Genomic DNA, 13,326 nt, shown 5'->3' with positions numbered 1-13,326 from the left:
GCCGTCCCTAATTTAGCAGTGTAAGATTAGAGGGAAGGCAGCTAGTCAGTCATCACCACCTACCGCCAACTCTGGGGCTACTCTTTTACAAACGAATAGTGCGATTGAGCGTAACATTATAACGACATCACGGCTGAAAGGGCGAGGATCTTTGGTGCGACCGGAGTTCGAACCCGCGACCCTCGGATTACGACTCGAGTATCTTAACCACCTGGCCATGCCAAGCCGACGATAGTTGGAATTATTGGTATGTATACTTAGATATGTTCAGTTTATTTGTAAATCATCTGTTAAATTATCTTTTGTTTTTATTTTTCATGCATGGTTTTCCTTAGCCATTTGTTGTTGGTTTATATGAAAGTGTCAAGTCTGTCTTAGTAAGTATTCGGATTTAGAACGCTAAAATCACGGGTTCGATTCTTCTCGGTGGACACCGCAATTAGCTTAATGTGGCTTTGCTATAAGAAGACCCACACATGAATGTATTAATATTTCAGTACAGTCTATCAAACTACATATCCCACTTCCAGTGACTCAGCGGTAACTCTACAGACTAACGATTCAAGTTTCGATACCCGTGGTGGATAGAACACAGATTATGTAACTTTGTGCTTAACAGCAACTAATCAATCACACTTAGAGTCAATAAAGGTGAAATTGAACCAGTAATTATAGAGGGTTAGGTGGGTTGTATTAACACATTGACTGCGGCCATTCTAAAAGCGCGCACAATTTTTGCAAGCTTATTCAGCACACTCACATTTAACTGCCGGAGGTGGACCGTGCCCCAAATGGTAAAGCAGCAGTCTATACGTTAAAAATATTTGAATATTCAAATTAGCAAGTCACATGATAGTTGCCCCTCAGTAACACAGCGGAATGTCTGTGTACTTACAGCGCTAGAAACTGGATTTCAGTGCCCGTGGTAGGCAGAGCAGAGATGGTCCATTGTTTAACTTTACGCTCAATAACAAGAACAAGAACACATAATAGCCAATAATAAACTCGTGGTGACATGTGTTGGAACTATGTTCTTTTTTCTTTATTTGGTATCCATATACTTATATCATAAAGGTGCGTTTTAAAAACATATATCGATGAACTTGGAGCGCCAAGACCATCCAGAAAGAGACCTGCGTATTCCATTCATGATAACAATGTACACGACCTTTCAGTAATCATCAAAGAACACAGAAGGTAATTTCAGAAGCTGTCCACAGCTTCCCTGTCCACATGGCTCAGGGAACAAAATTAGAAGTAACACCGTCTTGAAAAAATGGCACAAGTCGTATGAAAAGATGCTGTTTACACGACATATCAGTTTAATTATTTCATAATTCTTTCTACTGTAGGATGAAACAGGAATTTATGCTGTTTCATATGTAAACTCCAGTTATATCACCGGGTTCATTGGTACGAATTTATGTGCGTTGGATTAATGAAACGGGCGTTGGAAACCATCATCCTCGTCCACTAAATAGATTGTGGGCAGCTGCAGGGCAGAGGGTTGTGGTCTAGATCTGACATCATTAGAAAGTACTCTTTTTCTTTTTTGCAATGGAAACTATGCTTCAGAGCTATTGTAAATATAAATGGCCATCCAAGAGATCACGATTCCGTACAAGACCAGGATAATGTAATTGGATTAACAAATTTCTTTATTTCAGAACACAGTTTGTCTTACTGTTAGATAGCCCATTTCGTATTTCATTTTTATACTTCTAGTTTTTAACAAGTTTTCAACAAATTTTTAGATAGAATTATAACATGTTTAACAAACTGTTATTATCTTTTTCAAATGATTTCCTTTTTGGGCGCTTTGGTTTCTTCGGCAACTCCTTTATTGGTTGAATTATTTCGAAAAAAAAATTTCCTCGTGTTATTCCAGTGCTGCAACTTGAAGAAAAGTGTCCACTAGATATCCGTTCTCGTCATTGAATATATTTCGCTTCCCACGCAGAAGTTTTGTTTGTTACTAATTTTCAGAACTGTAAGTTAATTATAACAATATTTTACTTTTGTTGTTTAAAACAATTAGACCGACATATCTGAAATGTTCAATAGAAAGTTTTGGAATATTGTATATGGCATTCGTAATCTCGCAAACTGGAAAAATAAATTGTTACTCGATAATCGTAAATGTTCCACCAGAGACACAGCGATATGTGTGCAGACTTACAACGCTGAAACCAGGTTTCGATACCCGTGGTGGGCAGAACACAGATAACCTATCGTCCAGATCTGTGCTTAATTTCAAACAAACAAACAAAAATTACAATCATAAGCTCCTGACGTTTGAGGGGAGAGACTTTTTCCAGGGGGTCAGCGATATGTTTATTAAGTATTTTTCAATGCTAAAGTCCAGAGTTTAATTTCCCAACAATAACAATTAGAGCAATTAGCAGAATGTTCAAACATCATTACTGGTGCTATTTCTGGTGGTTTTCACAAGAGGGCGTATTGTTTGGTTTAACTATAATATCCATTTTGTTTTAATTAAACATTAAATGTCACGAAATTTATTTATCTTTGGAGGGGCTGTTTTAGAGCTTTAATAACTAACATTTAGACCGACTTCTATGTACATTCATTATATTTCTTAAAAAGAAAAAGAAGACCTTATTTCACACAACTTGTATTTCCAGTTAAATTGTAAGGTCTAACGTACGTTTTTAAAATACAAATTATAGCCATTAGTTTAACATATGACCCTTGAATCAATTTCCGGCTTTTGGTTGAAATTATAGCCCTTGATTTCACATACGGTCTTTGCTTCGAGCTCGACTGTTATAGCCCTTATTTTAACCTATTATAATTGGTTCAATTTGTTTGAAATTATGCTTATTTTACTTAACATACGGCTGTTAATCAGTGTTTCAAACTGTGATTTTCACTAGACGTTAGTTAGCAGTAATTCTCGACTGATATTTTTACGAACGGGCTATTTCAACATAAACAGGCGTGGCATGGCCAGGCGGTTAAGGCACTACACTTCTAATATGAGGGTCGCGGGTTCGAATCCCCGTCACACCAAATATGCTCGCCCTTTCATCCATGGGGACGTTATAATGTGACGGTCAATCCCACTATTCGTTGATAAAAGGGTAGTACAAGAGTTGGCGGTAGGTGATGATGACTACCTGCCTTCCTTCGAGTCTCTCACTGCTAAATTAGGAACGACTAGCACAGATATTCCTTGTGTAGCGTTGCACGAAATTCAAACCAAACCTAATTTCTAACCACATTTAAAAACTTTCTGGACGTTTTCACTAGAGTGCACTACCGCAGGACGTCATTGAGTAGGTATGTAGCTGTTGTTTTGGTGACGTAAGAATTGTTAGTTTCGTAACTGGTTTGTTATTGCTTTTGGAGATTGCTTAAGTGATCAATATAGTTAGTTTATTTCTTTGTAACTGAAATAATTTATACCACACGACAGGATCAGCAAATATCAACTTCACATAACTAGGTTAGTCTCGATGCACCTGACTTGCAAGTTTTCAAATAAATTACATTTTTTTTTTAGATATTTGAGTGTTACAAAGGGATATATAGGGTAGTTTTTATACAGTACTTATATAGTGTGGTTTAATAAGGTTGCATTGTAATATCTGTACAGTTACTTAATATTGAAGAGGGTTATCACCATGCACATAATAGACCTTACCCAGCACATTTTTCAGGTCACGTAATGTCCAGCAGTTGTTGAAATAAAGGGGGAGGTCAAAAAGCCTCAAATTTAAGAGTTGCCGATGAAGTGTAAAAACGTATGGGGCCTAATTACTTTTTATGTAGAAGACTACAGTTTGTAGTTATAGTAGAGCTTCAGGTGAAAACAGAACTACGATATTTTATAGTGTGTTGATGTTGATATTCTTTTATCATCGGCTCTAAATAAAACACTATATAATATGATTGTTAAATAACAACAAAAATAAATAAAGAGAAATCTGTTGAACGGCGTTTTTGTTTTCACAAAACGTACTGGTAAAGAAGTATTCTCGAGATGAGGACTATCTCTTCATGTTCTGAAAAACAAAAGTAAAGAAGTATTCTCGAGATGACTATCTCTTCATGTTCTGAAAAACAAAAGTAAAGAAGTATTCTCGAGATGAGGACTATCTCTTCATGTTCTGAAAAACAAAAGCACGAAAATTCTGTGGTAGTAGTTTAGTTTTGAAGGAAAGTAAACTTTCCCAATTGGGGTGTTCAGGGATATTGATATCCCCCTCTGCCCCGCTCGCGGTAAAATTTTTGTTGTTATTTTCATGATTTTGGATTTGATTTTAGGTCAAAATTGTTTTTATTTTGCTCAGTTGATATTTGAGGTTGTAATTGTGGATTAAGGTAGCCGAGAGAAGGCAATCAGTGGCATGACGCGTACGGTTAATGATATGACTTATCGGAAGAGCGAAATGAAGCAAGATGACGATGGATGTTCCGTCAAATGTCCCGTGATCATGGTCACGGAGTGGCTGGGATCAATAAATTCAAATGCCTCAGAATTTGCTGTGCGGGGAATGGGGAGTACCCCGAGAAACCCACTTTCACAAAACAGATGCCGAGTGTTCTACCTATCCTGTGCCCAAAGAAATACATAAAGAGCGAAATGGTGTAATTGTGAAGTATGGTTTGTTGTTGATGTTTTGGAGTCCGTGTGTATGTTGTATGAAGATATTTTTGTGTGTGATATGCTTGTCGTGGTGTATAGCTTGTCATGGTGTATAACATAGCATTTAAAGAGCTCTTTTTTTCTGCTGTTTGATAATAGTTGTAAGCTAATGTTCTTGATCGGTCCTCTATGCGTGTAAGTGATTGAAATGAATGTGGGTAGCCTAAGGACCATTCCTAGGACTCTGTTCTGTTGGAGTTGTAGTGTTCTGGCGATACTTTTTTTGCATGTTGTAAATGATTTGAGCGCCGTATTCGATTAGAGGACGAATGTATGCTTTATAGATTTTAATGATGGTATTAGGTGTTCATCCTTTTTGTGTAATTAGTTTTAAGTAATAGATTATCCTGCTAACTGATTTGTTTATGATTTTGAAATGTTGTGTCCAGAAGAGTCGTGTGTCAAGCGTTGTTCCCAGAAAGTTTGCATAGGAGCTTAACTTTATTATGCTGTTGTCTAGTTTAAGATTTACTTTTTTCAAGTTTTTGTGATGTTTGTTTAGGCTGCGTCTGAATGCGATGGCAGTGGTTTTGTGTGGACTCAGGAGGACTCTCCAGTCGTTACACCAAGGAAGAATGGCATTCAGCGATTCTTGAATTTTATTGCTTACAATTATTGGATTACCTCACACGCTACAGATAGCTATATCGTCAGCGTACTGTGAGAAGTAAGTGTATGTCGGGTCCGGGAATGGTATGTTGTTCACAAATATTAAGTAAAGTAACAGTGACAGGACAGATCCGTGAGGAACACCTGCAGTGATATTGAATGTCTTGGAAAGAGTATGGTTTACTTTAACTACTGCAGTACATAAGTTAAAAAGCTAGAAATCCATCTGATGATTTTCTGGTTGACGTTTAGGAAATATAGACAATATCTAATGGCATTGTGCCATACTGAGTCAAACGCTTTATGACGTCTAGGAATACTGCATTTGTTGTCTGGTTGTTATTGAAGGACTTATATGTGGATTTTGTGATTCTGGTTAGGTGATCAGTGCTTTGTCTTCCTTTCCGTGAGGAGTTTTGTGTATCGGAATTAAATTATTGTTTTCGCAGAATAGAAGCAATCTTCTTGGAATTATTCTTTCTATTAATTTTCCACTGCAGCTGAGTTGACTTATCGGTCTGAAGTTGTCAGGGTTGGAGTTTCCTGTGTTTGTTTTAGGAATGATAGTTATTCTAGCTTTCTTCCAGGCGTCGGGGAAATATCCAGATGGGAAGGAAAGATTCATGATGTTGATGTCGGTTATTAGGGAAAGATTCATGATGTCGATTATTAGAGGTCTTTTTTAAGATGATATTTCTAATACCATCTTCTCCAGGTCAGGAGTTTTTTTAGTGTTAAAAGGTTACTCTTTAGTTTTCCCATTATGATTTGTCTGCCAAAGACGTCATGAACGTGTGTTACAGTTGAGTTAGCAGTAATGTCAGTTAGAAATTGTGGTGTGTATAGGCTTGGTCCAGTTAAAACGTGGTTGTCAATATTTTGTTTCAAAGATTGGTTGAATGATGGTGAGTTTATGTCAGAAAATTAAGTAGCGTATTAGTCGGCAAGTAATTTTGATTTGTCGACGTCAGTTTTAGTGGTTATGTTATATTTTATGTGTTGGAAAAGTTTGTTGTTCTTTTCCCATGTGAGTGATTCGATTTTCTTTTTCAGAATTCTTTTGGTTTGTCATTACTGTTGTCCAATGTGTGGCAGAATTTAAGCCAGTTTGCTTTTATTTGTGTGTTTATGTTGTGTTTAATTACTGCGTTTGTTTTATTTAGTTTTATTTTTAGCGATCGGGCCTTGGTGGTCATGTGTAAGTCTTCTGCGTTCTCTTATAAGATTACGTATTTCTGGTGTCAGTGTCCAGTGTTGTAGGGAAGTGTTTTTGCAGAATGAAGGAATTCCTTTCTTTGTGATTTTTGAAATGGCAGCAGTGACATCGTTAACGTATCTTTCAAGGTCATGTTTGTTTATAACAGTATTAACTTTTTCCGATAAAAGTGCAACTAGGGTGTGGTTCAAAATTGTCCAGTCTGTTCCTGTGTACACAGTTGCAGACCCGTGGGAGATCTGTTTGAATTTCCTGTTTGTTTTGCGAAATAAGGAAATAAGGAACAATAGCTCGATCAAGAACGTCGTAAGTGTGTGCAGCTACACGACAGTAGGTGGGGGTGCTGTCGTTGATAATATGCGTGTTATTATTCTCGAGCAGCGTTTGTTCTGTGGCTATGTAAGTCTGTGTGGGGAGCGTTAAAGTCTCTAACTAGTAGGGGGAGGGGTTTCCGATTTAGGCAATTCTGCAGGAAATTAAGGTCAAGTTGTTTGCTGGGAGAACAATACATGGCAAGTATGGAAATGAATTTGTTGTTGTTGATCCGGAAATTACATAGAATGCTTTCGTTAGTAGTTCAGTAAATGTCTGTTTCGATCTCTATGTACGGAGTAATGTTTTGTTTGAAATAAATAGCAATACCTCGAGTTTCCCGGTCTCGAGAATGAGTTAAAGCCCGGAAGGTTGATGTTATTTTCTATTTTACCAGTGTTTCAGGTATGATAATTATGTCCGGATTACCTTTGTTTTTAAGGTTAATAATTTCATATTTTTTTGGTGGGAAAGCCTCCTTGGCAATTTGTGTAGGATGCTTAGTTCGTTTGTGAATGTTTGGCTTTTGGCTTTAGGGCTTCTATACGCATTGTAATGTGATGGGGTTTTAACTGGGAATTATGAAGTAGTATTTTGCTATGCTTTGATAGATTTGAAGAGGAAAGGCGGAAGACATTCGAAACGTCATCCTCTACATTTGTGTCTCCACAACAGGCAGTTGCCGTCCATTCTACATAGTATTTTGCTGTTTCACATATGTGTGAAATCAGCACATCAATTTTTGCTGGTGCCATTGTACTTGGGGCATCCGGGGGCATCATGCAGATTTCAGGTTGAAATGGTTGTTTTGTCGATTCCTTAGTGTCAGCAAAGATATTTGATGCATAGGTGTTGTGTTATTTTTTCTGTTTGTTGTAGTGGTTTCTGTTCTCATGAAGATAAAATGTTTTGGATATGTGTGTTGGCTTGGCGTAAGTTGTTCAATATTTATGTTTGAAAACAGATTTATGAGACGGGGAAAATATTGTGCTGTGAAGTCTGGTTGTGGTAGTCGTGTAGTGGTGGGTTGGGTGAGTTTTGGTGAGAAGGAGATATGTTGTGTTCAGTGTTGGTTGTGTTTAATCGATGTCTAATTCTTTGGTATTTGGGGCATGTCTTGTAGCTAGCGGCATGCGGTCCTTGACAACTAACGCACCTTTTTCACGGGGTTTGAGGCATCTGACACAGTGTCCGAATTTTTGGCACTTGAAAGACTGCAAAACTGCTTTAAGGGAGGGTTTTGCGGGTTTGGAAAAACAGAACACATCCATTAGCAAGTAGAAAGTCATATTCATTTTTATCCTCAATACTAATTCGGAATAAAGGTGTTGTTTGTTTTGTTCTAAACGAGATTATTCTCTCTACTTTCTTGGGATGGAAACCTGTAGCTTCCAGCTCATCTAGAATCTCTTTGTCTTCAGTGTCGTGTTGTATGTTTTTAACTAGTAAAGTGTGAAGCTAGAGCTCGTTGGTCGGGGTATGAATTGAGGTTTTACCTTCAAACACACTCTTGGGCCAGTGTGCCAAACGGTGAGCTGGGCGTAATCTTTGGGTTGTTTGCATTTAACGACCAAGACTCCCTTTAGGAATAGCCTGATTTCCTCAAAGCAACTGCCAGGGAACAATGTTTTTAAACTCATCAGCAATTTGAGGTGGTCGAAGTGTATTAGGTACACCTTCGACGATTAGTGCAGGAATACGGGGTTTGTTCGTTGAAGTTGTTGGTTGTTTAGTGTTGTCTGGTGTGTTAGTAACTGTTTCATCAAGGGTGGTATTGGGGTAAAGTTGCTTTAGTTTTCTTACCTTTGATTTTCTTCCTCCTTACCATTGTAAATTCTTCGTCATCATCGTTGTCGGTGGTAATGTTGGAGTTGGATTCCGATGATGAGTTTGCATGAATCGTTGTAGGTGTCCAATTGGACTGAGTTCTGCGTTGATTCGTCTGACTCAGCTTCGCTCACAGCTTGAGCAAGGAGAGCTTGAAGGTCGACGGTATCAAGGACAGGTCCCGCAGGACGGGTCGTGACGCCCGTGGTTGACATCAGTGTCTTCAGCATATTGTAGATTCTAGCCCTTAGAAGGGCCGTGGTCTTCTACTAGAAAATACGAAAAAAGAAAATTTATAAAGTTAGTTATTATAGGTCTTGTCGGCCGCTCTTCTGTCTCTCTCACGTGCTGCTATTTTTTAGGCCCGGAAAAAGAAGATTGTTTCTATTGGGTTTTAATGTGGTAGAGCTCTGAATTTCGGAACTGGTGAATCGAATCCTTGCAACATCAAAACATTCATTCCACTTTAGGATGTGAATAGGAGTCTAGACGCCGAGCTGATCAGACGTGCGAATACTTTGCTTATAAGATGTCTGCAATTTACGACTATTCGTCTACGCCAAAATCTTCCATGCCCTCGGTAATTCTTGATGGATTGCTGACGAACTTCTCCCATCGCCAGATTATTGCTTTCATTGACCATCACAAACCTGATGTCTCTGTAGACCCAAGAAAAACTAGGATCCTTCGTCAAGGTAATATATTCCTTCAAGACTGACTATTTGTGCAAACCGTGTCCATTGCTTCTCCACCAAACGTTCTACCAGCCTTAGTATTCATAAGGGGCATTCACCTTTGAATAGCCCCAGCTGAAATGCAGCATTCTCTCGAAACTGCCACTTTTTCTAAACTCCATGCAGCTCACAGAATCCGCTCTCAAATTACAGGTTTACCCACCAATTTCATCAAGGTAGTAACCCAAGAAAAACTTGGACTACTGAACCGAACATCCCCCGTCAATGACCAACTCCACCACGACCAAGCAAGTTTCTAAGCCAGACTGCCACTCGTTCAGTGAACCCCTCAACTGCATTAATATCGAAAACCCCAACAGCCAATGGTGTTGCAATATCTACTCTGAAGGTGAAAGACAACGACATTAATACCAACAACGTCAATAACTTCCAGCCAAAAACTACTCAGAAGAAGAAAAACAACAAATCTAGTCAGACCTTATCGATAATTCCTCCTAATACAACAACTAACCAAACCCAAACCACACAAGCTATGACGACCAACTCGTCCGTCAAAACCGACAAACAGCCCAGCTGACACAAACCAGAATCGTTAGAAAGAAAACAACCCAGACTGAAGAAGAATTATATATCATAGACGGACATCAGAATGTCCTAGATGTATATAAAAACTTTTTTTTACTTGCTATGAAACAGCATAGTAACAACTTAAAACTGTTTTCTCATAAAACTTAAGAAACCTAGTTATAGCTAAATAATATTACCACCACAGCTTACCGACTGATACCTCAATACGATATTGTAATTCAAATTCCTTGTATGTTTTGTTTTATTCCTGTATGTTTCACTAACCTTGATTTCTTTCTCAGCAACTTCCATGCACGGTCAGGTTAGAATATTAGGTGCCCTGGCCTTAAAAGTCGGTTTTCTCGGGGTACTCCCGTTTCCTCCCACAGCTAAAGTCTTACCTAGAGCCTGTAGCTCTAACAACTGTTCCCTGAAATGGTGTCTCCGCGTCAATTGTACTTAATTCTATTTAATGTAAACCAAATTACTGTAACGACCAGTCTATTCCACAAGTTTCTTATACAGTTAACTAAACCACTGAATACATGTTTGAAAGGGGTTGTGTAACTGTGAGTCGAAATGTAGAGGGCGGTATTAGATGTTTGAATATATAATTTTATTTATATTAATATAGGTATAAAGGCGTTCCTTTATATTGGTTTATTTTGGGTTTAAGTTGTTGTATAAGTAAGGCTTCTTTAATTTTGCGTTTGTTTATGTTTGTTTCTTTATTTAGTATTTGAGTGTTTTCTATGGTTATGTTGTGTTTATTTGACTTGCAGTGTTCGAAAACGTGTGAAGGTGACTTTTTATGTTCTTTGAATCTGGTTTCCATTTTTCTACTTGTTTCTCCAATATAGAAGTCGTTGCAGTTATCACATTGTATTTTATAAATAATGTTGGTGTGGTGTTTGTCAGTGTAGTTTTTACATAGTATAGACCTTAGTTTTGTGCCGGGTTTTTTGAATAAATTTGGTATTAACTGGAATGTCAAATTTTGTTACTAATTTTTGCCAAATGTTGGTTATTTGTTTGCTGATGTCAGGAATATATGGTATACAGCAGTATATGGTTTCGTGGTTTTTTTATTCGTGAGCTGTATTTACTTTAGTTGGTTGATTTTGCTTTCTCTCTGGGTGTGTGCGTATAATGTTTTCTACGGTTTGTGGAGGAAACTTATTGATGTTGATGAAGTATTGTTTTATTTTGTCTAATTCATCGTTAATTTTATCTGGTGAGCATAGTTTTATGGCTGTGTTTATTTGGTTTCTTAGTATGTTGAGTTTTTGTTTTGTTTCATGTGCTGAGTCCCAAGGAACGTATAATCCAGTATGGGTGATTTTTCGGTGGATTTCTGTTTTGAATTGTGTGTCAGTTCTTGTAATTTTGAGGTTAAGAAATGATATTTGATTGCTTTCTTCCTGTTCACATGTGAAGTTAATGTTGGGATGTATAGAGTTAATGTGATTGAAAAAAATTAAGTATGTGTTCTGTAGATTTGAATCCCGCAACCGTGTCATCTACATATCTGTACCAGTATAGTGGTGGATGTAATGCTGTGTTAATTGCTTGTGTTTCAACTTGTGCCATAAAAATATTGGCTAGAACTGGTGATACTGGGTTGCCCATGCTTAGGCCATTTGTTTGTATATAGTTTTGGTTGTTGAACATGAAGTTTGTCTTTATCGTGGTGAATTCTATGAGGGTTGCTAACTGGTTACTGGGAATTTCTATAGTTGGGTTAGGGTCTCGGATATAGAGTTCTAAGGCTATCTTGCAGGCTTCAGTGGTTGGAACTTCTGAAAAGAGGGATATAACATCGAAACTGGCCATTAAGGCTTTATGATTAAGTTGATTTAGATTAGACTTGAAATTAAAAGAGTCTTTGATGAATGAGCTGGCTGATGTTACATATTTGGAGAATGCCCATGCTATGTATTTACCAAGATTGTAATTAAACGATTCATATGTGGACATTATTGGTCGTAATGGACAATCTGGTTTATGAGGTTTGGGGATGCCGTATATTTGCGGTGTGCGTGAGTCGGTTTTACGTAGGTAGGTGTGTGTTTGTGTGTTTTTCTTATAGCAAAGCCACAAAGGACTATCTGCTGAGCCCACCGAGGGGAATCGAACCCCTGATTTTAGCGTTGTAAATCCGGAGACATACCGCCGTACTAGCGGGGGGGGCACGTAGGTAGGAATAAAGTGTTTGTGAAATTGTGTTGGCTTTTTTCATTTGTAGTAGTAATTTGTTCAGTTGTGTCTCGTGTGTCTTTGTTGGATTTGTGTTTATTTGTTTAAATTTGTTCGTGTCTGATAGGATGTTCTTCAATTTTTGGATGTATTCATTCGTGTTCATTATGACTATAGAGTTACCTTTATCTGCTTTTAGAATTTTTTATGTTTTTGTCTTGTTTTAGGTTTTTAATGGAATTAATGTCTCTTTTTGTAAAGTTGTTTTTTAGTTTTCTGTTTTGTGAAATTATGTTGATGGTTTTGTGAGAAAATTCTTTGAAAAAATCGTTTAAGATGTTGTTTTTAGGTGTTTCTGGAAAATATAAATTTGTAATTTTACCTGGGAAGTTTAGCTGTTGGATGTCAATAAAATTATCTAAGTTGTCTTCTTTCTGTTGATTGTTTTTGGTTGTTTCCTTGTTTTTGTTCTCTGTAGAAAGTATCACAAGTCTCCTGGCTAGGTCTTCTAAACCATCAACAAACCATCAACATAATGCAAGCTACACATCTGTACTTCTTTCAGGTCTCTCTGAGCCTTCTGTCGTAGTCTTTCCAACATCCACGACCTACTTCAAGCTCGCCAGGTGCGAAATCCATAAAATCCAAGTAATGCTTAATTTCACAACGCGTTGGGGGGCTGAAGAGAAACAAAAGTTTTTTGAGCGTCCCAGCTTGTCTCGCGAGCCCTCCAGGGTTCGCAAAACTTAAAACCTAAACGACTGCCAAGCTGATTTGGATTAGGCTGTGAGTATATTAAAAAAAATGACGGTGTGTGTAGTTGGTGATAGGGTTCTGTTGACTAGCTCGCATCTCTCTTGTAAGATAGTTCAAACTTATGGACACACTCAAAAGCTGTAGTATCTTTGCAATAAATACAAATACTGTTCGTTTTATGGTGGAAAAGATTAATAAAGATAGAAATGACACAAAAAAGGTAAGTATTACTGTAAATAATCAAAAGAATAGATTAAGATAAAAAGAGAAAAATATAGAATTACAGATGAAAGATTTGTCTGTGCATCTGCTGTAGTGTTCTATCTACGAAAGATTTAAGCCTAGTCTTTACAAACATTTTTTGTGTTAATATAATCATTACTCTAGACAGTACTGATCTTAATTTTATTACATTTTTATCAGAAAAATTATTTCACATTACTAGCGTAATTTATTGAATTACGATTAACCTAAAC

The 13,326-nt window shown here is 37.5% G+C and overlaps 1 protein-coding gene and 1 pseudogene across 2 annotated transcripts in view; both read left to right on the top strand.

Moving 5' to 3' along the window:
• Positions 1-13,326, top strand: part of LOC143257626 (glutamate receptor ionotropic, kainate 2-like) — a 145,980-nt pseudogene that overhangs the window by 106,219 nt on the left and 26,435 nt on the right. The gene's annotated exons all lie outside the window — the stretch shown is intronic.
• LOC143254916 (uncharacterized) lies at positions 7,059-12,844 on the top strand. The gene is made up of 2 exons (XM_076509826.1): positions 7,059-9,331; positions 12,660-12,844. The coding sequence occupies exons 1-2, from the start codon at positions 9,166-9,168 to the stop codon at positions 12,842-12,844; spliced, it is 351 nt and encodes a 116-aa protein (XP_076365941.1). The 5' UTR covers positions 7,059-9,165.

Source organism: Tachypleus tridentatus, chromosome 7 (genome assembly GCF_004210375.1).
Source record: "Tachypleus tridentatus isolate NWPU-2018 chromosome 7, ASM421037v1, whole genome shotgun sequence".
NCBI classification, from domain to species: Eukaryota; Metazoa; Arthropoda; class Merostomata; order Xiphosura; family Limulidae; genus Tachypleus; species Tachypleus tridentatus.
Note: the sequence above shows the minus strand (reverse complement) of the source record. Positions and strands in the feature narration are given on the sequence as shown.